At 47.8% G+C, this 26,694-nt stretch overlaps 1 protein-coding gene across 3 annotated transcripts; it reads left to right on the forward strand.

Annotated features, from left to right (window-relative positions):
* On the forward strand, window positions 1-26,474 carry SEPTIN6 (septin 6). Of its 3 annotated transcripts, none has more exons than XM_084294202.1 (10): window positions 1-131; window positions 5,227-5,341; window positions 11,640-11,835; window positions 12,606-12,792; window positions 13,032-13,193; window positions 17,594-17,690; window positions 17,956-18,124; window positions 18,354-18,486; window positions 18,675-18,865; window positions 24,026-24,504. In XM_084294202.1, the coding sequence occupies exons 1-10, from the start codon at window positions 105-107 to the stop codon at window positions 24,138-24,140; spliced, it is 1,392 nt and encodes a 463-aa protein (XP_084150328.1). In that variant the 5' UTR covers window positions 1-104; the 3' UTR covers window positions 24,141-24,504. The 3 variants fall into 3 exon arrangements, with proteins under 3 accessions (XP_084150328.1, XP_084150327.1, XP_084150326.1); XM_084294201.1 differs by lacking the exon at window positions 24,026-24,504 and adding an exon at window positions 25,984-26,474 and having other exon boundaries at window positions 2-131; XM_084294200.1 differs by lacking the exon at window positions 24,026-24,504 and adding an exon at window positions 24,568-25,973 and having other exon boundaries at window positions 2-131.
* The last annotated feature ends 220 nt before the right edge of the window (window positions 26,475-26,694 follow it).

The raw sequence follows: 26,694 nt of genomic DNA on the forward strand, positions 1-26,694 counted from the left end.
GCGTGCGGCCGCGCTCCCACCCCCCCCCCCCCTTGAGGCGGCGCCGTGGGCGCGCCCGGAGCCGCCCGGCCGGGCGGGGCGGGCCGTGAGGAGGGCGCGCAGCGATGGCGGCGGCCGAGGTGGCGCGGCAGGTGGGAGCGGGAGCGGCCGGGGGGCGCCGGGGGGCACCGGGGGGCACCGGGGGGGGCTCGGCAGGGCTCGGCCGGGGCGGTGTGAGCCCGGGGGAGGGGGCCGCGGGGAGCGGGGCGGCCCTCGAGGGGTGCGGGGACGGGAGAGCGGCTGCGTGCGGGGAGCGGTGCTCCCGGTGTCCCCTCGGCGTCGCCGTCCTGGCGGGCAGCGCCGTGCGCGGTGACCTTGGGCTGAGGGGATCTGAGGGGAGCCCCCTCGCCGAGCCCTTCATCCTCAGCCTCACCTTCATCCCCCCCCCTCATCCCCATCCTCATCCTCCTCACAAACCCGTCACCCCCCCCCCCCGGTCCTTGTGCTGCACCCCCCCCGGGCAGCTCCGTCCCCAGGGGACCCCGAGCCCCTCGCTGCCTCAGGGCAGAGCCTTCTGTGTCCGTCCCGTCCATCTGTCCTCAGAGAAACATCCAGAAGAGAAGCGGCAGGAGCTGAGGCACCTCCGTGCTCGGTACGGAGCCTCCATCACGCACCCGCGAGTGGAAGCGTTTTGCTTGGGGCGTGAAGGGCTCCCACAGTGCCGTAACACAGGAATATTGCCTGGGACGGCTGCCTGCCACTCTGTCCTCCAAGCATGTTTTTTTTTTCACGCGCCAAATCATGCTGAGCGGGTAGCCACGGCTGTCCCTCGCCGGTTCGTGGTGTTAGTTCCTTCTGGACACGGCCACTGCCTTGTGCGCCGTGCCAAGGTATGTGCAGTGACTCACTCGCTCCCCTGTCTTAAGGAAAATTGAGCGTTAGGCTTTCCTCGGATGATGTGCAGGGCTTCCAGACATCTGCTGGTGACCTGGAATGAATTACGCTACGGCTCGGCCTCTCTTCAGAGGCCAAAGCGAAAACTGGCCGTGTGACGGATGAGAAATTAGAAATGCCTTCACCCAGACCCGCAGCGTGTCAGCTGGGTCATGGCTGTGGCCGGCGAAGCGGTCTGCTCTCATGTCCTGGTGATCCAGGGGCTCCTGGTGGTGATTTTGGGGATTTTGGAAGCTTTTGCCTGTTTGTGAACGTTGAATGGCTGAAGGAAGCGATACGGCCTAAGGGAGCGGTCAGTGGTCAGGAGTTTTGGGGAGATCTCTCTCACTTTCCGTGGTGGCTGATTCAGAACTATTTATCCTGCTTCTCTGTTGTTTTTATTTTATATTCACCCTGATGATTTGTTATCAGCTGAGCAGGAAGAAGAAACACAAAGTCTATACCTTCACTTTACATCCCTGCATTGCATTTGTTTCATGGGAAATGTTTTTGCTGTCTGCTGGATAATTCCCTCATTGCATAAGGGAATTACACACATGTACAAGTGAGAACTAATTGGTACAAGCCTTGCTCTAATTTGTTGTTTAATCAGAGTCAAACGCAGTCTGGGGAAGTGGATGCCACAACACCGAGGTCATGGGAAGGGATCTGACGTTGTTCTCGCTTAAATGCAGTCTGAAAAACCCTGAATTTGGGGTCTGTTTAGCTTCCCTCCGAAGGGAGCTTCCCAGGCCTCGGTGTCTGAAATGGTTCTTTCAGAGGTGTCAGAAGCATGAGATGTCAGTCGGCGTCCCAAACAGGAGCACTTTTTAAAATTAAGTGCAGAAAAAGTGTAGTACTGCAGGGTTGGGAAGCATTTTCTTGCTGTGCAGGCCTCATTTGGACGCTGGGTCCCCTGGGTTCAGAGCTGTAGGATTTTTTGTATTTTGTGCTCTGCCTGAGCACTGCCAAACAGGCTTTTTTTCTTAGCCACGGTGTCCTTTTTCATAATTCCTGTTAGTACAGGCCACCAGAAACCATCCTGAATATGGCACGTGGCAGTGAGCAGCACGCTGCTCATCTCAGAGAGGACACCCCGCTTCATCCCCACGGAGCAGCAGTTGCCTGTCAGCGCTCCGAGGATGTCCCAGGAGCTGTACCTGAGATGCACAAAGATAGAAATGCGAGTTCGGCAAGACTTTTCTAATCATTTTTTCATCTTGGAGAGGTTCAAACACCTGGAGTCTAAATCTTGCCTGTTTTTGTAAACTAGCAGTTAATGTGCAGGGTTTTTTTGGTTTGGGGTAATTAATTTCTCTGTATTTTCCATACTGTTGAGGTACCTCTCTGTAAGAATTACAGAGCAGGCAGCAGCGGTTCCTGTGGCATGGAGAGGCCCTCCCAAAAGGTGTGCAGATCCTCCAGAGACAGGGAAAAAAATGCAGTAACTTCTACAAGGGGCTACTCTTTACTTTTGCTCTGAAATAGCCCCGCCTGGCAATGCAGCAGGAGAGTGTGTTGCTCTTTTTGTTCTTTTAATCTTGTTTGTGGCAAACACGCTTTGCTTCCTCCCGAGCAACAACAGCCCATTCTATCCTAGGGGGGGTCACTCTGTGTGTATGGGAAAAAAAAAAGGCATCTGGTGTCTTGGTGCAGTGCCAGTATTCACACTGGCTTCCCAGATACTCCCGTCTTTGTCTTCAGTCCAAGAAGATGCTAACTTTAAACCGGAGAATATGGAAGAACTCTCAGCCATCCAGCGCTCAGCGGTGCTAGCGGAAAAAGCCTCCGCGTGGGCAGCACTTAAACCTCGCTTCCCTTGCTGATACCTCTTCATGCATTTTAAATTGAACCGAAACATTGTTTTTTTCAGGGTAAACAATGGCAGCTCTTGAACGCTTTTTCAGCACAGATTGTTTTATGAGCTTTACATATTCCCCTTTGGTTTTCCACAAGGTAATGCAAATCTACATCTAATATCCAGGCAGTATGACTAACCGCCGTGTTCATATGTTGTTTATGATGGAGCTGTTTATATATAGCAGCATTCTGGATACAGAGACACCTCGTGGCATGTGGAGACTGATTACTTGCCCTGTTTCTTGGGGGATCAGGTAGAAAATGGTTCTTTTCCCTCCAGAGGCTTGGTAATTGCTGTCAACTTTCTGATGTGTGTCAACACCACATAAATAAAAAACGTCATTCTTTTAAAATAGAAAATAAAGCATAATTTTTTTAATTTTTTTTTCAACACGCCTGATCTCTCAATGCTTGGCCCTTGCAGGCTTTGGATTTTTAGCCAGTACAGCACGATATGCCTTGTGGCTGTGTACTTAACGTGAAGGTTGAGCTGCTGCGACTGAAAATCAGATTTTGCTGTATTTGTTTCCTGACCTGAAACAAATGCGAAGTGTGGTTTAACTGCGTTATAAAACCACAGGTGACTAGAAAACCAGGGTACAGGAAATGACTCGCAGGCTGAGTTCGGCGCGACAATGAATGCCTCCTCTTAGCTGAGAGGGGCTTAACTTTCACCATTTACTTTGTTCCATCTGGATCACACTTATATTTAGGGACCAGGAGAAGATTTGTTCTTAATGAGAGCCTACACGCCCGCCCACGCTTCCTGCAGAGAGTAGTGTTCAAACAATCTCCCAATAGCACAGTTTTAAGGCTGGGTGTTAAAAATACACTGGATGCTTCTCCTTCCCTGGGAAGGCTGCTGTCTGTGGGTCTCTCTCGCCTCTGCAGCCTCTTCACCAGGACCGTGCTGCTTCCTCGCCGGGGATAAAACCCCACCACGAGATATTCCAGCGCTGGGGCTTTGTAGAAGGCAGTTTAGGAGGAGAGTCGAGATGTGCTGTCACAAAATCCACGTGGCTGATGGCCTTCTGGTTCTCCCTTTCCTCTGCTCAGTTTGTGAATCGTTGGCCTCAGAGCTGTGTCCTCAGCAGGCAAAATCAAATTCTGCTGGGTGAGCAGGGCGCCCTCCTGGTTAGCGTGTCGTCTGGAGGCAAGGTGCTCAGGAGTTAATGAGCCATATTCGTGAACATCTTGGCAGGGAGAGTCAGACTAATACACAAAGTATGGCTAGGGGAAAACATATTTACACATCACAGGGCTGTAAATATGGTTAATGGATGAAATGTAGTTGGATCCTCGCATTTGAGGGAAAAAAAAACCCACACCAGCTCTGAGTGGTAGATGCAGTCCTTGGGGGCATTCTGCTGGCCTGAAACACTAGGGTTGTTAACAAAAGAGGAAAACTAGTATGCCCGTCCCTATAAACAAGCTTTTTGATGTATGTGGAAATGGGATCCTGAAAGAATAAGTTGAAAATTACACCCTTATAAACTGTTGCCTCGTGGTTGTAATATTTCTTGCAAGCTGCTGATGTGCTTAAAAGGCCAGAGGGGAGTTTTCTGTGTTTGGCACCAAAATGGGTTCTTAAGAGAAAAGCCTGTGATCTGCAGAGAGAAATCCCTTTCTGTGGGACTGCAGGAGGTAAGGAGGCCCTGGTGGCCAGGTGAACATCTCAGAGCCCCTCTCCATTAGCGAGCAGCTGTGCTGGGTGCGTGGCACGGAGGGAGCTGGAGCTCATCCCTCTCCCTGCTGGGGCAGGCTCTGGCCTCGCATCTTCCTTGCAGCTTCCTCCAACGATCCCTGCATCTCCCGGTGCTAACAGCTATTTTGTAGGTCTGGACAGGCTCCTGTCTGAGAGTTTCATCTTTGTGACAGCAAGGAAGATATCGCTGTGCTTGGTAGCTCAAAGGCTTCATTCTCTGCTGCTTCTCTACAGCTCTCTGTGCAGAGGCTGTATTTGGGCTGTTCAATTACTGATGTAGGTACAGTTTCCCTAATTGTTGCTAGCTCGTTTCTGTAATTGAAGTTTTAATGTGCATTGCAATAGGCGTGCAGGAGGAGGCATCGCTAATACATTCCTTTGCCCAGGGGATTCTTTTTGTTTTCGATATAAGGTGAGACTTGAGTGTCTACATAATTTCTCAGGATAGAAACGTTTTGTCAACTCCTTGTTTCAGCAGTTGTGTTTGGGTTTGTGTTTTGCACAGTTCAATATTTTTCTGACAGGGCCACCTTCTCCTGTAGGGCAAATAGGGTGTTTGATCCGTGCTCTCTGCATTTGTTGTGGAGAAGACTGATGGATGCTGATTACGTTTATCACAAGATTTACAATATATGTGCAAATCTGTGCATGGACTGTATACTTTATTCTACCTGGGAGGTCTTAAGGGCATGTAGAGATAAGTGGGTTTTGCTTGAAAATGACAGACTGTGTATTTTTCATTATTTCAGGGTGAAGGCTGTCGTACTGTCCCCCTTTCTGGACACGTGGGATTTGACAGTTTGCCTGACCAGCTGGTTAATAAGTCAGTTAATCATGGGTTTTGTTTCAACATCCTGTGTGTGGGTGAGTATTTCCATCTTGGGAAGCTCTTTTTGTTGAAAAGGGCTTTTCTGCAGCTGGATGTAGCTTAGAGGTAATGGAATTAACAAGGTAGCTTTGATTTGAATTTCCACTCCCCTGTTCTGCCTATTTTCAGTAACAAGATTTAGTGGTGCCCTGGGAAATCCCTGCTGGGGTTATGCAGTATGGCTTTCTACCAAGCAGTGAACCACAGAAATGAAATGCCTGGAGTCCCACGCGTTTATTATGATCTTTATTTGCCTGGTCTGTTTCAATGTCGTGTTTTTAAAAGAAAATAGGTATTCATGCCAGAGAACTCCGTTCTGAGGTCTTGTGTGATCAGACACTCAGTTATTATTATAATTATTTTAACAAAATACCAGTCATTCTCCTCTTAAAGCACTAAAAGCTATTTTTTTCTTCTCCTTTCTGTGCATGCTTGAATTAAACAGTGTCTGGCCAAGCCTTAGCTGGTCATGCAGCCATCCAGGCTGCCAAGCTGCATGCATCTGAGCTGGGCCCTGGCGCTGTAGCAGGACTTGGTGTCTGTCCCGCGGTGTCTGCCCCTCTCATGGGTCTTCCCTGTGGTGAGGACAATTGTTTTGATGCACTGATGCCTCAGGGAATGGGAATTTATTGTGTGGCTGCATGGGGTAAGCCCTGTCTGCAGTGCCTGATGTGACAGAGGGGAGAGCTGCAGCTGCTGATGGCTCCTGGGCTCTTGTCTCTGCTGGTGGTCAGCTCCGTGTCCTCACAAAGGCTGTCTGTGCTGCTCCTGGGACCCAGCACAGGGCACGGACCCGGGGTTAAGCCTGCGATGAGAGGAGCAGAGTGCGGAGCGCCCTTTTAAATGGAGCTGAGAGGAAAACTTTCCCTGACAATGGCATTCCTGTGAGATGCTAAACTTTGCTGACAAGTCGAGGTCACTGTCAGGCTGAGTCAGTAGGTGATTTCCACTGTACACGAATGAGATGTGACCCAATGAAACTCTTGTCCCCAGATCGAAGCCTTACTGTATTTCCTTTTGCACTTACTGAGCTGCTGTGTTATTTTCTGCAAGTAGGTGCAGCAGCAGATGCCTCCCTTGGTTAAGTATTCCCCATGATGTGTGGAAGGCAGTTGAATACCCCTGCTTTCCTCTTTGCACAGCAGAACAGGAATGCACTAATTGCTTGTTCTTCTGAATAACAAGGGCTCACCGAGATCGATGTGCATTAGTTGTTAATGTCAGTCTTTTATGAACGGTAACAACACAGACATGGTAAATCTTGAAATAAAGAAGCTTCATAGAAAAAATTAATAAGTTCCCTTAGAAAAAAATGTGCACATTTTTAGCTGATGAACTCAGGCTTTAACAGAGCCTCTGTTAACTTGTGGTAACAAAGTTAACCCCTTAAACATCCTGGGGAGAGAAAAGAAAAAATGATCCCAGGATCCATCTGTCATTTAGACTGCTGGGTCTCACTTGTACAGCAGGAATTTGGGGTGAAAAACTGCAAGAACAGAAAATGAACGAGGATGGAGACCAACAAAACAGGATGAAGGTGAACTGATGCCACAGTCAGGCCACTAAACACGACAGAAAGACACTTCGTTACTCCCCATTTCTCAGCTGCGTGTGGAGTTTGTTGGAGGAAGAACCCAGCGGCAGTTTTACACTGCACCGTGCTGGAGCCGAGCCACCGATTCCTCGGGCTCCCAGCAGAGGAGCCAGGGAAAGCTTCAGGAGCAACTCCCAGCAGCACGTCCAGATTAGAGCAATTTTTAGCTGTTCTCATGCTGAAAGCTGTCTCCCCTCTCAGACAAGCCAAAGATAGAGTGAACGAGCAAAGCTCTCCGAAGAACTTAGGGGCTGTGGATGGTTCCTCTGCTATTTTATTCCTCAGCACAGCCATTTTCTCCCTGAAGCTGCTCTGCTAAAATGCTGGCCGTGTGCTAGTTCAGTGCAAAGGCTGGGGAAGTGTTTAATGGCTGAGCCCTTCTGTGCTGACTGCATTGCTCAGCGAGGTGGGGGAAGGAGGGAAAGAATAGGCTTTTATTTGGTAAACTTCCTCAGTTTTGGCCGGGGTAGATTACAGATGTATTAGACTAGCATCCCATTATGAGCAGGAATTTCCCCCTTCCTCCCTCCCAGGATTTGTGAGGGATTTGTCCTAAGCAGCCTAGTCAGTGAAATGAGAAACTGCTATTTTGCTGGGGAAACACCATCTTTTCTTCCCAGGGGCTCTACTGCAGTTTTGAGGACTCACAAGAACGGTTCCTGTGTTTTTTCCTTGTGCATTCAGCAGCTCCCAAACTGGACCCAACCATTTCTGGCTTATCACTTCCCAGCACTTGGAATTGCCCTGGGCTCAGTGATGGTGGGAGTGAATTCGAGGTGTCACCCCCAGGGGGCTGTGTTAAAGAGGCAGTAAGTCTGTGCTGGGTCCCCAAACCAGTGAGCACCAGCAGCAGGGAAAGGGTGGGATGCCCACGGGTTTCCTCGTGCAGAGCTGCCCTCAGCTCTCCAGCGGGCGGCTTTCTGTGGGGTGAGGAGCTGTGGGGTGAGGAGCTGTGGTGCTGCCAGTTGCCAAACGATGGGTTTTGTGGTCACTGCTGCAACCAGCTGAGAACAGGCTTTCTTCAACCGAAAAGCCTCTGCTCTGCGGGGCAGATGGCAGCAGCATGGCTGGGAGGCCCCAGGCTCCTGAGCTGAGAAGCTGAGGTGCTTCTGCATCGTCTGTGGGCCCCTGTTCCTCCTCTTGCCCCCCGCAAGCCCAGCCTTTGCCTTGCAGTGGTGTGCTGTCAGATGAAAAGAGCTATTTTTTTCCCTGAGAGCTGGCCTTATCAGGCTGTGCTGCCTCAGGGCTCATCCTGACAAACCTGCTACATCGGATTACTTCCCGTTCCTTCACACGAAAGGGCTGTGCATGCATGTGCGTCTTCTATAGGACGGAATTATCTGATATCTGGAGCCACGGGGGTTAGTCTTGTGAAGGACAGGGGTTGCTCTCTCTTGAAAGGGCTCTGTGCAGGTTCAAACACTCCGTGCTTTCCAACAGCAGAATACTCTGAGGACTCCTGACCTACTGCAGAGCCAGCTGAGGGCCTCTTGGATCCTGAGCGAGGTAGAGAAGGGGGCCAGCGAGCAGTCCGGTGTTGTTCTGCCTGACATGTGCCAGGGGAAAGCAAACTGAACCACCAGGCTCAGAAAGGAAGAGGAGGTTGAGCTTTCACAGCATGTGCTTCAGCAGGTGTGGTGCTGGGGCCGTGGGCTCTTTCCATCTCACCTGGTGCTGGGTGAGCTGGCGTGGGGATGCCACACATCCCGAATCCGACTGCTGTGGTGTCCCTTGCCTTCTTCTTTTTTAACTTCCCCCTGTCTCTGGAAATCATCAGACTTGAAAGCTAAAATCCACCCGGCGCTGACAGGCACGGTGCTCCCACGTTTCAAGGGCCGTGCGAGCTTCCTGGTGCCGAGCTCTAACAATAAAGGTCACCGTCCCTACCTTCTCCTCCCCGCAGCGCTTTGCCAGCCCTGCTCCAGGAGAGCAGAGTTGCATAAAGCTTAAGTGCAGTGTCGGAGGTCAAATCCCATGTGTGCCTCTATGCCTGACATCAGGAAATAATCTCCCTGCCAAGAACGCCTCTCGCTCGATTTGCGTACACCGCTGCTTTTTTCCACGGTAATTCTGCCTCCCTTAATCCCCATTCATCCTTTCTGTTTTTTTGGAGAAGATTCCAGCGCTGCTGGCTGGAACGAGCACAGCCTGCTTGTCCTTTTCATCAGCACATCTGTTCCATCTGGACTGCTGTCCTTACAAGAAGCAGTTGGCACCGTTTTCATCCTCCAGCTAGCAGAAAGTTGCCTCTGTGTCAGGCAGCATCTCCCAGGAGGCTCAGCAATCCTCTGTTCTCGCCGTTTGCCCTTGAAAGCAGCGCTGCTCCCTAGCTCTGGTCGTGTTTAACACAGCAAAGCACTTTACTCAGGGCGTTGCCATCTCACGTCGCTCTGCTAGCATTAGGGCCACGTTTCTGTTAGCTGAGAGTCCTTCTGCTCTCCTCCGTCCTCTTCCCTGGTAGGCTCTTGGTGCTGTGCTGTGACGGGGGGGGTTAGCTGGAATGGGATTGCTGATGTGCATGCTTCACGTCTGAGATGCTGCGTTAGTGCCTGGAGGTTTTGTTTCCTAAACACGAAGGTGTAGGAGTTTGGATTGGAAGCTGTCAGCTGTGGCGTCGTGGCTTTCCAGTTTCCATCTTCCCCTTCCAAAAGGAAAACATCAGCGTGGGAATTTGGAGTCGCCTTTACCGGCCCTGCGCAGCATGCGGGAGATGGAGTATAAAAGCGTGCTCTGCCTTCACAATCAGCCTGCACCCCTTCTGCACCTCTCCTGTCTTCCCCCGACAGCTAGAGTCACTCCTGGAAGCTCCATGGGATGGAGTGTGTGGGGCGTTGGCACACGTGTGGAGCTGCCCCCCCAGCAGGACCCAGCGCGGTCCCCACCAGGGATGCGGGTAGCCGAGTGCCTGCTCTGTCCCACCCGTCGGGGCCGTAACCCTTGGCAGGAGCTCTGGAAATGCTGCCGCCTTCTCAAGCTGTTTAGATTTCGGTCTTTTTTTTTTATACCGACGTTTTCCTGGAATCCCTGCAAAGAAACTGGCGAGGTCGTGCAGGCTTTCTGCTCTTAACTCTTGAAAACCCCATCCAAACCGTGGCGATGCTCTGGCCCTCCATACCCTCTGCACCTTCTCCCCACCGGGGACAAATGCTGCCCTAAAAGCTCAGACTGGGGCAGGATTGTAGCACCGTACACCCGGTGCTGGCTCTCTCCTCTCCCCTTGGGGCTGCAGAAAGGCTTGGTGTGAAAGCCACTGGACTTCAGGCCGAAGCTGGCATCCATCTGTGACATTATCAGCATTGCAGCTCGAGGTGTGCGTTGACTTCCAGATGTCAAGGAATCATTCTCCCTTCTTGAAAGACACTTGGTGATCCTGGCAATCAGAGAGCATGCGGTTCCCAGAGCTGTGCAGGTTTGCCTTGCCCTGAGCTGTGAAGTCCCTGCTGGGGCCAAGAGAGAGGAATTTGCCTGCTTGCAGGGGTGAGGCGCGGAGATTTGGACGGGGGAAGAAGGGGAGGAGTTTCCCCTTATTGAATTGGGCGTTTCATGCAAGTTTGGATCTGTTGCAGAACTCGAAGCCTACAAAAATAAGAAGCTCTTTTCTTCCGAGCAAAGTAGGGAAATGATGATGTCTTGTTAGGGAGCTGGGGGCTCAGGGAGGGAGGGAGGGAAGGCTGCCTCGCTGAGACACAGGCTCCTTGTGGTCCCGGGGCAGGCTGGAGGAGCAGCCTGCGCAGTGGGTGGGGTTCAGCTGGCTGTCGAAGCTTCAGCAAAAACCGGACGGGTGGCTGAGAAATGGCCATTTCCCCAAAATACCACAGTCCTCACGGGGCAACAAAGCAGACTGCTTAGAGGTTCGCTGCAAAGTCAGGTCCTGGGAGCTGGGGAAGCTGGCTCTGCTGTCAGAGCGTGGTAAGGGAGGCTGCCCGGTGGAATGAGTGCATGGAGGGGTTTGTTTGGTTCTCCCTGGGATGTATCTAAAACAAATTTAAGGCTGGTCTCTGGGATTTGTCTCTTGCTGCCAGATAAAGAAATAGTTCCCCGTTGATAGAGGGGATCCAAATAGCAGTTGAATGCTGCAGAACTTCTGGAAGCAGATTTCTGTGTGTTGTTCGAGTTGTGCAGCCTAATATTTCCTAATATACAGAAAACAGGTATTGCAGAAAAAGTCCCTTCTGCTCTAGAAGGCTGTGCCCCAAGCAAGGCTGCTGTGGGTACAAGAAACCATCTGCACAGCTTGCTGTAGGATTGGAACCAATTCTGTTTCTGCACTGAAGGAAGCTATTTCAGTGGCTGCAGAAATATTAATCTGGAGAGTCTTTTTTTGGAGATGGCAATAAGCCCCACTTCCACTCCCCCCCACCTTTAATGAAAACAGGATTTTCTGTAGTGTAGTTATGGGATTCTGCAGGATCTGAGTGATGCTTTCCCCTTTGCCTTTTCACCTTTTTCTTTTCATCTCTATTTTATAACGATATTAATGGCCATTAGACTGTGAAATGTGATTTGCCTGGAATACAGGCCTCCATTGTACATGCCTTTCTGCTTGCCAGACGGTCCCTTTGGAGCATGAGATCTGCTTTCATCTGCTACAATTTCACCCCTGTTAATGTTTGGATGCTGAAAGGGCAAGCCATATTAATATTCAACAAAACATTTCAACTCTCTTTTTTTTTTTTCTTTTTTTTTTTTTTTCCCAACAGGGGAAACTGGCCTTGGTAAGTCCACCCTCATGGACACCCTGTTCAACACCAAGTTTGAAGGTGACCCAGCATCTCACTCGCAGCCTGGGGTCCAGCTCAAGTCTAGTACCTACGACCTGCAAGAGAGCAATGTCAACCTCAAACTGACCATCGTGAGCACAGTGGGCTTTGGGGATCAGATCAACAAAGAGGACAGGTAAGTGAAGAGGGAGAGAGGCCGTATCCTGACCTCATTCTTTCATGCTTGGCTTTCTCTTGTGCCCTACTTGGGTCGGACTGTGCTCTCCTCTTTCCTTCTTAGAAGTTGCCTTTGTCCTCTCTTTGGGATGGGACAGGAAGAAAAGAGGAGACCACAGTGTGTCAGCACTGCTCCAGCTGTCACAGCAGCTTTTCGTACACTCTCAGAGCAATATTGGCCTGCCGGCAGCCCAAATTCAGCTGGTGGGGCTGGCTGAGAGCTCCAGGGCATTTCTGTGCTCGTTGCCTTGTGCTGTGCTGGCCACAAGCTGCCAACCAAACCACTAGCGTGGTCTAGTGACCGTTTGGCTTAATAACCGCTTCTGGCAGGGCTCTTCCATCTTGCCAAAGGACGCACGATTGATGTTCAGTGAAATGTAATTTGGGGAACTGTCTCTGGCAGCTCACGTCACAGCAGAGCTGGAGCGTGGTGGTTAAGCGGTGTGTGATTCCACCAGGCCAGTGCGCAGATGGGGTTTGCTTTGTTGCAAACAGCGTCTGTTAGATTTTCTTTTTAGTTTTGTTGATACCCTTTACGTTGCAAGACTGATGGGCTCTGTATACCAGATGGCCTCGGAAGGGATTTACAGATTTGAATTGGTCAGAGAATTGGTCCTGAAAAGAGAAATTTAACGAGCAGCTCATTTTTAAAAAGCAAGCAGAGGAGTGCTGTCTGTTTACCTCTCTGCCTGTGAGATGATGTATAACTCTTTTTTCCTTTCACTGAAGCTATAAGCCCATTGTTGAGTTCATTGATGCTCAGTTTGAAGCCTACTTGCAAGAAGAACTGAAGATAAAGAGGGTCTTGCACAACTACCATGACACCCGGATCCATGCTTGCTTGTACTTCATTGCTCCCACGGGCCACTCACTGAAATCCTTGGACTTGGTGACTATGAAGAAGCTTGACAGCAAGGTAGGAACATTTAACTGGTACTGCGCAGGTTATCTTGCTCATGATGGCAATACTGCTGCTTTTCCAGGGCGTATCTTCCCCCTCTGCTTAGCCTTTATGCTAGTGGAGATGGCTGGGTTGGCAGATAAATCCTGTAGACTTACTAAGCACTTTTTATTTTTTTTTTGTAAGTTGTGTTGTAGACTTGGAAAAACCACCTGGAGCAAAGCTCAGGACTTCTTATCTCTCTGCCTTTCTAGGTCAACATCATTCCTATCATTGCCAAATCGGATGCCATTTCCAAGAGCGAGCTGACCAAATTTAAAATTAAAATCACAAGTGAGCTGGTCAGCAACGGGGTTCAGATCTACCAGTTCCCAACAGACGATGAATCGGTGGCGGAGATAAATGGGACAATGAACGTAAGTGACTCAGCACTTCCTCCTCTCCCGGAGCACTTCAGCACTCTCACTGTCGGGGTGGTGGCCTATAACGGGGTGTTTCTTAAATCCATCTTCCCTTTAATTTTGTGTCTTAAAAATGGAGGATCCCATCTGTGTAGTGTCATCCTAGGCTAGCAGAGCCTTGTGATAGGCTATGGCCACTCTGGCAGGCTTTTGTACTAAGAAAGCAGACGGTTTTTAACCCCTCCCTTGTCCTAATACATAAATCTTGAGAGACATGCAGGAAATTGGACAGATAGTGAGGTCTGGCTATGCAGAGCAAGGACAACCACAAGTTATGAATTAATCAGATGAATATTATCTGTCTCACGTAAGGGGCAGCCTGTCCACAGTCAGGCACTTCACTGTTCTGCACCAAACAGCTTTGCTCTCCTGGACTGGTGTTTCCTGTGAAGTGCTGCCTCTACAAGGCGTTTCCTCTCAGCTGTGTCTGTCTTTGGAGCAGAGCCCCTTCACCTGGCCGGCTCTGGTACTCCTCCTGTGCGCTGAGTTGCTGTTTTATTACTGATCTGCTTTTCTTACTGATCTGCTGTTGCTTAGCTGGGTCCTGTGTCTGGTTTGGCCTTGCAGCGCTGATGAAGGATGGTGTTGTTGGCCAGAATGGGTGAGCAAGGGGATGCAGTGAGGCTGGATTAGAGCAATGGCTTCCTTTGAGCTACAACCAAGCGGTGGTTTGAGAAATTTGTAATTCAGCCATAAAATACAGGGGTTGGGCCAGAGGCCCCTCTTGTCTCTAAACATCTGCTCTTGGTCACTCCTGGGGTACATAAGAGAGAGAAGGTATATGATGCCTCCCCCAAATACTTCCTTAGCCTCTGACCATCTTCAGATCAAGGATTTCTGTCCCATGCACCACCAGTGTGTGAAGAACAGAGTACACAAGTTAATTCCTAGTCAGAGTAATTTTGTGATGGCATCTTGCTCAGTGCTCTCACTGCACCAGATTAAAAGCACTGCTGGAAATGAAGATACAATATCGTTTGGTCCTCAAGGAACCAGAGATGTGATGACAAAGGGAGAGTTTCTCTCCCGTTGGCCCTTCTGAGGGTGGAGGTAAACTGCTTATCTTTGCTTTCGGTCATTTCCATGTCTCCTGGCAGGGAATTGCTGTCTCAGGTCGTAGGCGTTCTGGATTGTGTCAGCTGCTGCACAGAGATCAACTCTTTAAATCCTCCATTAAACTGATATAAATCATAATTACCAGCTTTAGGGGGGCTAAGCAGGCTGGAATCTGAATCTAATTGAAGTAGTTTTACACACCTGGAAAACTGGTCTCCAAATAGTGATTTTTTGGAAAACAAATCTGCTTATGCTTCAGGTCAGGAGATGAGGAGATGGAGGAATTGAGACCAATAAAAAAGCCAGGATGGGATGATTTAGGTTTGTAATCTAAATCGCCAATTTTAATCACATTTGAAATTGAGGAATGGAAAACTTTTATTTCAGTCAGTTGGCTTAGCCTTCACGTTTGTGATTCTCTACAGAAAGCTTCATTGTCTTTGCCTTTTACAGATCGACATCTTAGAAAGGTTATAAATGAAGTCTTCAGGCTAAAGTGGGGCTTCTGGCTGACCAGTAAACATTCTAGATCAGTTACCTTTCTTTTTTAATTACAGAGAAAATTGAGACTGGTCTCTTGATTACTTAATGTTTTGCTTACGATCTGCGTTGGTTGTCTTTTCCATGAAAAGTAAAAATGGGTTTTTAAATATGCAAACTCACCGCTTAATGTGCATTTTAGTTTATTATATTCACTTATGCTGGATGCATGAGGGATTTTTTCAGGGTATTTTGCATATAGAATTGACTTACTAAATGAAACACTGCCTGATGTGACAGGAATTGATGAAATGAAGATTTAAGATCTGTGCCATCGTGATTAGAAAGAAAAGTATTTAACCGTGAACAAAGGCGTCAAGTGGAGTATTTAGCAAATAATCAGATTAAACAAATCTTCAGAACAAGATGCCTGATTTTGCCTGAAATTGATCTGGTCTTTTTGATAATCCCACTGTGCCGATGTTTACAAGTTCAGAGATGTAGAGACCACTTGAAAACACTCTCCAAAATTCTTTGGATCTCCTCCCATCCGGATTTTATCCTTAAATCATAATAAGAAAAATGAGCTCTCCTATTCTTTCAACTCCCAATTGGCTTTTCCATTTTGAATGAATTAATCTAATGACTGATTAATATATTTTCCCTGCACCTGCTGTTTAAATGGAACCACATGCAACCACATGAGCTGTCCCACATGGTGGGAGCTGGAACTTGCTTGTGGAAAAAGGAAATCACCAGCACGTTCTCACTGATGAAGGCAGCAGCCAGACAGTGATGGAGGAACCAACTCCACCGTTCGTGGTGACCGAGCCCACAGGCAGGCAAGGTTCAGTTTCTGCCACTGCCCCAGGTTGCTCCTCTTGCTCCCATTGCTCAGTTTGTTGCTTGGACATCCCTTTAGTTCATTCCTCCAAAGACCTGAGTGTGAAACAAACAAAAGGCATTTACAGCAGTTGGAGAAATCAGGCAAGGGATGCTGCTTGGGAACAGCCTGAAGAAGCCAAGAGGGAGGTGTGGAAACTCACCCAGGAATGACAGGATGGGAAGAGGGCAGCTCTGGCAGCCGGTGGAGGAAGGTGTCGCCAAAGGGGAGCCCATTTTGCCTCTAGCAAATACTGGCATGATCCTGTGGCCTGGATGGGGAGCAGCTTAGGCCCAGCCCACGTGCTGGCTGGCCTCAGGTATCTCAGGTGCAGACCAGTTGCACGCATGCTTTGCAATTAGACAGCCCTCTGCTGAAAATCAGATCCCCTTCTACCTGGGACATCACTTTCCTTTTTCTGCTGCTTGGCCTCTCCAGCACAATTGCAAAGGTAACTCTGTGTGGAGAGTGTCTCAGATGCTCAGACCCTCAGCGTGGCCCAGAACAGCCCCACCAGCTTCACCAGGAGCCCCATTTATGCTGTCATGTTCCCCATGCAAGAGTTGCAAGGCCAGGGAACGAAAGCCGAAGAGCCCATATTTGTGGGTGCTTGCTGGCAGCTCTTCTTTAACTATATGAGCCACGCTCTGAAAGTAGAAAATGTCATCTCTGAAATCTTTTGCTTGTACTGGCTGTTACCAACGTGTCCCTGTTTTCAGATGACCCATGGAATTAAAGCTTCTCCACCTGCTCTTGTGAGCAATCTAAGGTCACTGATCTTCCGTGTAATTGGCATCCTGGGGCCCTTTTGATTGTCCAGAACGAAATGCAGCTTAAAGGCTCCAGCTAACAAATGTGTCTGCGCAGAACTCAGCAGAAGGGGTGGGTGCAGGGAGCTGGCAACTTTATTTTTAATTCTTGAAACCTTCCACTTGACTTCTTTGTAGCTTGGCAGAATGCAGTGTAGTTCCTCGGAGCAAGTGGAGGTGGGGAAACATCTCGCTTATTGCACAACAGATAAATGCAGTAAGATAGCAGAGTCTGAGGGGTTGGCTTGGCTGCCTGAGTTTGGGGAATGAGGGGAGTGTAAGGTGAGGTCTTCTGAGCCTAGAGCAGTGGTATTGGCAGTGTTTTTGTTCCATCTCTGATGAACTTTCACTGGGCAAGTCTCTTAAGCTCTCACTAAAAAGTGACTATTTTGTGCTTCTGGGTCACAAGAAGGAAATTCCTTTTGCTGTTGGTCAAGCATCAGGTGCTGTAACAACCATACCATGTGGTGTGTGTCTTGGCTTGAGGAGCATAATGAGACATGGCTGAGGTACAGCTGTGCTCCCCGTCCCCAAGGTCCCTCCCTGAAGGTGTGATCCCTGGATTCAGCCTCCTTTGTGGAGGGATGTGTTCAGCCCTTCCTCACCAGGGCTGAAGCAGACAGGGAGGAAAGCTGTTATCCTGGGGGTGAAGGAGGGACTTCGGTCCCTGATCTGACAGAGCAAGTTGTCTCGTGCTCTGCTGTGAGCCGAGGGAGCAGTGGCATAAAATCAAGAAGGTTCCAAGACCTCTTTTATTGCTTCTGTGCTTGTGCAGATGTTCTTCTTGGGCATGGCAAGCCCCCGGGACAGCAGCACAGGCAGAGCCCTGCAGCGCGTTGTTGGAGCTGTCTCTCTGATGCTAGTCTTGTGCTGGCTCATCTCACCTGAGGTCCTGTGGCTGGGAGGATCAGCCAGGTAGCAGCTGTAGCGTGGTAGCACTAACAAAGTTTCCAAAAAGGACCCTCCCTTCTCCCTCCTTGTCTTGGGCTAGTGGCCAGTGACTAGACTCCCTGAGATTAGCTTGTGCGTACTGGCTGTTGTGCTCGGTGGTTGTGCTGATCTCTGCGTGCTGTCGAGTCAGCCAGAGTTGAGGGGGACTAACGAGGGTTGCATTAAATGTGTTCCAGGCCCACTTGCCGTTTGCAGTGATCGGGAGCACAGAGGAACTGAAAATAGGAAACAAAATGATGAAAGCTCGTCAGTACCCCTGGGGCACGGTGCAGGGTGAGTCAAGACCTGGGATTTTTCATGGCATGGATGGTGGCACATCCACCAGGAGGCAGTGGGCTTGCTCTGATAAGAGGAGCAAAGACCTGCTGGTCTTCAATATCTTGCGGGGGATTATCTTGTTAAATCCTTGTGTCAGGCCTGTAATAACAGTTCTCTGTTCGGAAGGGCTGTTAAACCTGCTGGTGGAGTAGATGTGGGGCCTGCGGGAAGACATCTTTGTTTCTACCCCTGTCTTACTCCTTATCTTGTCTTCTCATAGTGGAGAATGAAGCTCACTGCGACTTTGTGAAGCTGCGAGAGATGCTGATCCGTGTGAACATGGAAGACCTTCGTGAACAGACCCACACACGCCACTACGAGCTGTACCGGCGGTGTAAGCTGGAGGAGATGGGTTTCAAGGACACCGATCCAGACAGCAAGCCCTTCAGGTGGGATCCGTGGAGTAGACAGGGGAGCTCAAGGGAGGCATTGGTGGATGCAGTGTCTGTGTGTGGGTATGCATGCATCCTTGAGAGAGCATGTAAAGAGCCAATGTGGCAAGAAAACCTGCCAGGTCAGATAAATCCAGTGGTTTTCACGATGAGGGCCTGATCTGAGAGGCTCAGGGGAAGCAGAATTTGTTCCCACTCATGTCATTGGACTTTCCTTTTTCTTTAGCTTACAAGAAACTTACGAGGCGAAAAGAAATGAGTTCCTGGGGGAACTGCAGAAAAAGGAAGAGGCAATGAGGCAAATGTTTGTCCAGAGAGTCAAGGAAAAAGAAGCAGAGCTGAAGGAGGCTGAAAAAGAGGTGAAGACTACAGTACTTGTCTCTTGGTGGTTGTGGTGATAGATCTACTCCCAAGTGGGCAGCTGCTGCCAGAGCACCTTCTGCAGTGTAGTTTAGGACTTTGTCAAAAAGTCTGAAGTTTAACTTGGGATCATGGGGACATTAAGGTGTTCATCCTGTAGTGCTCACCTCTCCCCTTTTCCCTCTAGCTGCATGAAAAGTTTGATCGTCTGAAGAAGTTACATCAGGATGAAAAAAAGAAGCTAGAGGATAAGAAGAAATCATTGGATGATGAAGTAAATGCATTTAAACAAAGGAAGACAGCAGCTGAATTGCTCCAATCTCAGGCTCAGCAGGCTGGAGGATCGCAAACTCTTAAAAGAGATAAGGAAAGAAAAAAGTAAGTTGCTAACCTGGTGGTATTTGCTTTGCAGTAATGGTTCTCTCTTCATATTTTCCTGGGTATTGATAGCTCTTTTCCAATTTACCCAGTCCTTATCAGGGGAAGGCTTGCAGACAGACGTAATCTTTAGTAAGCCTGAGCAGTAGCTGGAAGCATTTTACCTCTGTAACCCTCAGGAGCAGCGAGCGCAGTACTCGCCTCCCTCACTGCTTGCTGAAAGCATGGGAGAGGATGAGCTTGTTTCCATTTACTGGGATTCCCTGCTCTTCCCTTGGTCTTTCAGTGCCTGTGATGAAGTGGAACAAAACCGGCTGCCAAGGTTAGGGTGTGGTTAACGGGGATGTCCTGCCACACCCAGAGAGGAGTGTGTCCTGTCCCAGGGTCTTGATTAGGTTTGGGAAAAGTTTATGCAGTGGAGATTATTCAGGGAGCCAAATAGTCTGGAATTCTTGAATCTGCAAAACGTAAGACCGCAAAAGTGTTAGTACTCTCCCTAGCCCTAAATTAACTTCTTGCCCTCCACAGAAAGAGTGATAAGTAATGTATGGATTTAGAAAGGTTCCTCATGCAATAGGACTGGTGCAATAGGATTCAGCCTCTGGTCACAGTCCCGTTGTCTGGGCTCTCAGCAGTGCCCATCCCAGGCTCTTAATGTTCTGCAATTCCTCAAGAGCAGCCCAGCTGTACAGCTGAAACAGTTTTCCTGTTCCACCTAGCAATGGAGTTCCTAGCAAAAAGGAGTTCCTTTTCTTCACACTGTGGTACAGTATCCAAAGTGGAGGGCTGTGCCACCTTAGCATGTGTACAAAGAGCAGTGTGCGGATAAACAAGTGTCTGTTTTTTACATCACTGCCATATAATCCCCTCTCCGCACATCCCTGAAGCAAACCCAGAGAATTTTGCCTGCACGATGCAGTTTTAAGTACATGGAGAAATGCTGTTCATACGAAGAATATGGCACATGCCCAGATAGCTGACAGGACTGCTTGTCAGGAAAAATAGTCCTTGACTGTTAAACTTGGAATCAAATGAGACAGGAGGGGAAAAACCCAATAACCAGAATCAGATCCTATTTTAGTCTTTTTCGTTTTGAGCTGGAACTGCTTCAATGTCAACATTCTTGTGCGATGAGCAATTAGTGCTCCTGCCCTTCTCTCGGTTGTCCGTTCCTTTTTCCACTGCCTATTTTGATTTGCCCTTTTGAATTACCTTCAGGGGGTTTTAATATCTTTGCAAACTGAGGAGCCCGAGACTGACTGGGGACAGCCTGGACTATGTGAGGAATACACAACTAAGTTCTTTTCATGCTCAGAGTCCTCAGTTGTCTGCACACTGAGGACTGCAGACTTGTGCCGTGAGATTAGTCTGGGTGAGGAATGCAGAAGAGGGGACAACGTGCCCTGTAGTATCAGCAAGTAGTAGCTGTGGCCAGGTTAGCCAGGTTACACACTTGTTCCTAGAAAGCAGTTCTGATCTCAGAATCATCCCTGACACCACGCATATCCATACAAATACACATTGGTACTGCCCTTGTTGGTTAAGCCTGAGGCATAGTAAACTGTGAAAGCAGTGGGACAGTGCTTGCTTCAGGCTTGGGGAGGTAATATGAGGCCTCTCTCCTCCAGGAAAACAGCTGTGTTAAAAATAGTGATGTTTTCTTTGCTCTAACTTCTCCAGTTGTCCTTAATGATTCATTTCAGTATTTATTTCATTCATAAATCTCTATAACAATCCCTGAATTTCACAAGCCAGTAGCATAATCGTGTCTTGTTTAATAATAACTGTCAGTCCACTAGCCTTTTTCTTTCACAGAGACTTCTTTAAGCCCAAACTCGATAATTTGTACTAATTGTGACTTGGTTTCTTTTTTTTTTTTTTTCTTTCTATTGTTGCATCATCATCACCATTATTAGTTCTTACATGTATGCTGTTTTACAGTTAACTGCTCTTGGCTGCATGGTGCATGAGGCACATTGTCCTGGTAAGCGTCATTAACTAATATAGACCTCACAGTGGGATTAGTTACAGGTCCTAAAAAAGCAGACCCTGTGCAAGTCCAGAAGCCTAAAAATATTATCGTCCCTGTTTTCCTCTGCTTTCACCCTTGTTGTATATGCCTTAACAGTCTCTCTGTATGCAGTTGTAGAAAAAGGAAGCATTGAAGCCAATCATTAAAAATTCCACAAAGTAAAATACAGGGAGATTCAGTATTTGGACATTAAATGTGGGAAAATAAGGATTAGGTCCTCTTCCTTTTAAATGTTTCCAGCACTTTGCTGGCTTTGTCTTTATTCTAGCTCCCCTAGAAATAAATGATATTCTTTAATCACGTAGGCCATGTCGATACCATGGCAATAGTTGCTATGGAGAAGTGGTGATGACAGAACCCAGCTAGCCTTGAAAATGTCTCTTCCCTTTCTTCTCCATCCCTCCCACCCCTGCAAGGTGCAGGGTTTGCTTGTGGTTACAGTGCAGGTGAAGAAGGATGCGAGACTGGTTTCAACATCCCCCCCCCCCAACAGATGGTAAAATCTGTCCAAACCAGAGCTTTCATTTGTCCTAACGCACCAGAGAAACACAGAAAGAAGTGTGAGTGTGTGTGTGTGAGTGTGTTCAAGGAACTACTGCTAAATAATCAGAGAAATAGTAGAAAATAATAGAAAATAGAATAGTAGAAATAATAGAAAATAACCTGCTGGCTTATTATAGTTGTTTGTCCAGAATCACGAGAGATACTGAGCATGTACCAAATAACGAAGGCTCTGAATAAAGCCAGAGAGACTTTATGACATTTTTAATAGTCCAGTGGGGTACCCCACAGACAGATCCTCAGTTGTAGCAGGCAGGTGCAGACACACATGTCTGGGAGCCAGGCGCAGTGTGCCCAGTTGGGTAGGACTAGTGACAGAAGAATGCTGTGCTCAAGATGCATCCAGAAAGGCTGCCAGAGCACTTTGCCTCGCATTAAGGGCAGCATCCGAGTCTCTGAGGAGTTTTGGCAAGGCTCAGGGAGTTCCTGCTGGAGCGGAGCCCTGCCAGTGGTGTCACGCTGTGAGCCTGTCCAGAGTGTCTCTGCCTTGATGTGAGCAGGGAGAGAAGGTGGCTACGTCGTCGTGGGCAGGCTTGTGGAACAGATAAGGATGTCCAGAAGGTTTACCAGACGTCACCAAAAGCAGGAGTCTGCAGAGTGAAGTGCCAACAACTATTGTAAAATGAAAGCTAATTTAAACCCAGATCTGTAAGAAATGCACCTGCCTGGCAGAGGATCCTTATTAGGGTTACTAGCTAAACTGCTAATGGCAGTGGGCTACTTATAGCTGGGCTGAGCGTGTTTAAATGAGCCTTTTTATTTTGTTGCTGATTCTCTGGTGAGAGGAAAAGGAAAGCTCTTAGGGAAATGTCTTGCTTCTTGACTGAGCAGCAACGCCAAGGTGAAGGCGACAGCACCCCTAGTGTGAGACACACTTCCCTGAGAAGAAACGTGTTGGAACAGCAGCATTTAAAGTATAAAACCCTAAAATCTCAGCCTCTAGGCCACCTTCCCTGCAGACAAACCTGGGCTGGTTTTACATTCTCTGCTGGATGCAGTCCAAAATAACTTAGGGTCTGCCCTTACATAAAGAAAAGCTGATTCCAGGATTTCTTCCCTTTTGTCTCCACCAAGAGAAGTGGAATAGCACCTAAACATCACGCTGTCACTGAGAGGCATTCGAGTTTAATTTCAATGGGATGTTCCACTTAACAGAAGAGCTTCAGAAGGGTCTTGCACTGACTCAAACTGGAGCTCGCAGTCGTCTTGAGCGGTCTGGTAGAATGAATGCCTCTGCTGCCAGCAGTAACTGTAACACAATGAAAAGAACAATTCCCTGCTTTTCAGGGTACGAATGTTGAAAAATAAGCTCAAAGAATAACAGTGTTCATTACTGGTGCTGAGTACGGAGACACGGCTAAAGTGCAGTTAGAGTGAACATTACTGATTTTTGTTGGGTTTGGATTGCTCTTGGCAGGCGGTGTAACTGTACACTGTTGTGTGCTGGGCTGTGAATCAAATGAAGTTCTTTGTTTCCACTACACAAATGCAGGCAGTGCCTTTTTCAATGGGCATTTGTCCTTGCTAAATTAAATATGTATATATGGTACTTTTCCAGAATTCAGAAAAATAGTCTCAATATTGATCCAGTAAGTATTGCAGGGCTCCACTGTTTTGCAAGGATACAAACAAGCCACAGTTGATGAGCCTTGCAGCTTGCAAAACTGTGATAGGATTGTTGTAGAAAAGAAATGTTTCATCCCACTGCTGAGTATGTGTGTGTGTATGCATGTGTGTGTGCATAAAGCATGTTTTGTAGTCAAATTAAACTGTATTAACACTTAGCAACATTTCTTTGTGTGTGTGTGTGTGTGTTAGGAAACATATTTATATTCTTATTTTATTTTTTAATTTTGTCATTAATCCATAAAGCCATTAATCTGCCTTTTTCTTTCATTTTCAGTTCGGGTTTCCTGTAGAACCTTTCCCTTCACACCAGAAGCGAATGCCCCCACATTCGGTTAACACGCAGCTATGCCACTGTGCCTGTTTGCTCACCTTTACTCATTGCTCCCTTACTGTGCTCACCATTTTGTTTTAAGCGACAGTCCGCACCCTTGGCTGTTCTGGGTTATGGTTGTTTTTTTGTGAAAAAACTCAGCAACAGCCTACGTGGAACTGGCAAGAGATGCTCGGGGCTGATACCTCTTCCCCTTTTGGTCAATAGCAGGCTGCCAAGCGCTTGTAGGACTAGCGTCCCCACTGCTCAGTCGTTCAGCTTTTTGCCTGTCCCCTCCACTTCGTGCGAGGGCTGCATGGTGACAGCGCGGCTGCTTGGCGGTGTGCATTTCGTGCCTGTCGTGGGACTGCTGTGAATGCAACCCAGCGCTGCAGCGTGCTGGTCTCAAGAGACTGGCTGCCCCCTTCCCTTTTTAATTTGTTGCGTCTAACCCATCATTACCCCACTGTGCTGTCATGCGCGACTCAAATCATTTTAAAGGACTTTTTGCAAGACTTGACATCCCCACAGGCATAAGGGCTTGAATCCAAACCTCAAATCCCCAGGCTTGGGGGATTTTCAAACTTGGATCCATGGTTTGCAACTAAGTGTTCTCTGAATGCTGCAGGGGTCACGAAGGATCTCTTGCCTTGTCGCCCTCTCAGTGTGCTGGGCTGGATGCACTTCCTGGATCCAATCTCAGGGAAAGCTGGTCACCTTGCTGTACATATCAGTGTTTGTGAAGAAAGACGATGATGTTTCTTTGACTTTCTTCTCAGTGATTCCAACAATTTCTGATTTTAATGCAAAAAGTGTTACCTTTATTTTTTTTAATTTGACATCTGTCCAGAAGTGTACAGATGTTGACAGGTTGCCTCATATTTTTTTTTATTATTATTATTCAGCAAAAGCTTTGTTTTAATGCAAGATGTGCACTAAAAAGGGAGGTGTTTTGCTCATTGGGGCCAGGAGTTCACTGAATGGCCAAGTGCCAACTGTGGTTTGCCTGCAGGTATCTTCTCTGTGTATTTCTGGATGATTTTGTGTTTTTTGTTTTTATTTTTTATGCCTCTTTTTTTTTTTTTTAATAAAGTCTTCGTCAGACAGTGAATTCTGGTTAACATTTACTTCTTCTTTTTTTTTTTTGTTTTCTTTGCCCTTCTTTTACAGTAACCCATGGCTCTGTACTGAGTAATTATCCCTGAATACAATGGGCTGGAATGGACCTTCATTTACTTGTTAAATCACAGGGTCTAATAAAACGTGACAGCATTTCAGCTGTGACCTTTCCATGGTGTTACTCTTGCTCTCTCCTATATCCTCATTGTGAACCTGACTTTACTATGTACTGGTGATTATTGCTTTTATTAAACAATGTAAAATGAGTCCTAACAAGCTTTTGGACACTGCAACTTTAAATCTTAATTTTTTTTTCCATGCAGTTAATAGATTCCCCTTTCTCCTGGTCCCTCTCCACCCAGATAATGTGGAAATAAGTTCTGTGAGTTATTTTTGCTGGCAAAATAACAATGCAGTTTAAATGTATTTATTGGTGACTTTAAGGTGAGAACAGCACCTTAGTTAAATTATCACATAGTCGAGACGTTGAAAACTTTTCTTTTCATACTCGGTGTCATTTTTGTGACATCACCTATCTCTCTTAATTTGCTTTTATTTTTTCTTTTGCTAATTCATGCTACCTAAAGACTAGCATTTAATACTCATTTCCATTTCAGACTTGCTTGTTGTGACCCTGATCCTTCAGTCACACTGCGTACAGGCACCGTCCGCAGGCAGGATGAACCCGTGTGTCCTGACCCTGCTAAAAGATCAGGCTGTGTACTAGCAAATAGTTCCAACAAAACCCCTTTAAACCCCAGGTTTTTGGATGATAAGCACACCTCAGAGCTTGCCAGGATAAGTAATACCATTTGTAGTGCAAACTGCTGCTGACAGTTGTACTAGGGAGGTGTTAGGGATGGTGCTAAAACCTCACGAGCAGTTCTTACATTCCCATTAGTCTTGCTGGCTTGCAACAAACTGTATGTAGCCTGGCCTCTCCCAGCAATCAAGGCAGCTAAAACTCTCGATTGCAGTGTATTTTCTCAGGAATTGTTTCACTACAAATACAGTTTTATTTCCTGAAAAGTTCTTCGGTTCTTTTTTTTTTAAAGCAAATTAAAATAATTGGAGTGTTTACTTCTTCCATTACTGTTGAGTGCCTGCTCCCCAAACCAGTCAGCATCATTATGTCAGTATTTTTTGGGACATCTGATAAAAGAAGCATTTAATGTAGATTTATTATTTATTTTAACACCATGCCACAGATCAACCACCGGTTGTTCTTCCTGGTTATTTGCCTTATTAGAATGTAATTAAAAGTTTTATAAATGAAAAAATGTTTTTATTTGTGTAATTTCCTTGAAGTGTCAGAGGTGCCATGAGATACAAAACCTCACAGAAAGAGGTTCCATCTCCTCTCAGCTGTTTTCACGTTGCATCTCTTTTCCTTGCTTTTTGAATGTCTTTCTCTTTTTTGCTAATCTTCTGTTTTTTTCTCTTTTTTCCCTCCCTCTCTCTTTCTAGCTTTTTTTAATCTGTCTTCGCCAGCTGCACGGGGTCTGAGGGAGAAGACTGCCACTTCTAGAAGAGGTTAGGGATCCTATGTCTGGGGAGGGGGGCGCAAACCTTCAGTGTTAGTGTCTGGGGAAGAAGCTCTTGTGCTGACTTGCATGGTCTCTAAAATCAAGGTGTCTTGTGATTTGTGTGACAAGACAGCGGGGGGCTGCTGGTTTCCTTGAGAAACACAAATGCGATGGTGTTCGGACTAATTATGTAGCGAATACATTTTCAAACATTGTTACGAGCATTTTTTTTTTCTAATTTTGTCTTTAATAATATAAATGTCGCGGGCTTCCACGGGGTTTGAAGCCTTTCCGTATTTCCAATCTGCTGTTGCTCGATTTGATTCTGGGAAACCGCGCGAAGACAAACAGAAGCGCGGCGCAATTTGCGATGTCGGCAGCCACGAAGTCTTTAATTCTAACGCCAATAAAGTGAAGAACTGCGTGTTTTCAGCGCTGTCCTGCTGTGTCTCGCACCCCCGCGGCGCCGCGCCGCCATTTTGTGGCGACCGGAACCTCCTGAGGCGCGGCGGCGGCGGCGGGGCGCCTGCGCACTTTGCGTAGGCCGCCGCGCGCTTTGCGTACCGCCGCGCTCCCGGCGTGGCCGCTGCGCTCCCTGCGTAAGCCGCCGGGCGGCGCCGTTCCGTGACGGGACCGGGGCGGGCGGCGGAGT

Source organism: Netta rufina, assembly GCF_964035555.1.
Source record: "Netta rufina genome assembly, chromosome: 12".
NCBI classification, from domain to species: domain Eukaryota; kingdom Metazoa; phylum Chordata; class Aves; order Anseriformes; family Anatidae; genus Netta; species Netta rufina.

Bases quoted from the DNA above. Each gene is read 5' to 3' on its own strand.
- SEPTIN6 (XM_084294202.1), top strand. From the start codon at position 105: ATGGCGGCGGCCGAGGTGGCGCGGCAG. The intron at 132-5,226 runs GTGGGAGCGGGA...TCATTATTTCAG, and splicing joins CGGCCGAGGTGGCGCGGCAG to GGTGAAGGCTGTCGTACTGT. The intron at 17,691-17,955 runs GTGAGTCAAGAC...GTCTTCTCATAG, and splicing joins CCCCTGGGGCACGGTGCAGG to TGGAGAATGAAGCTCACTGC.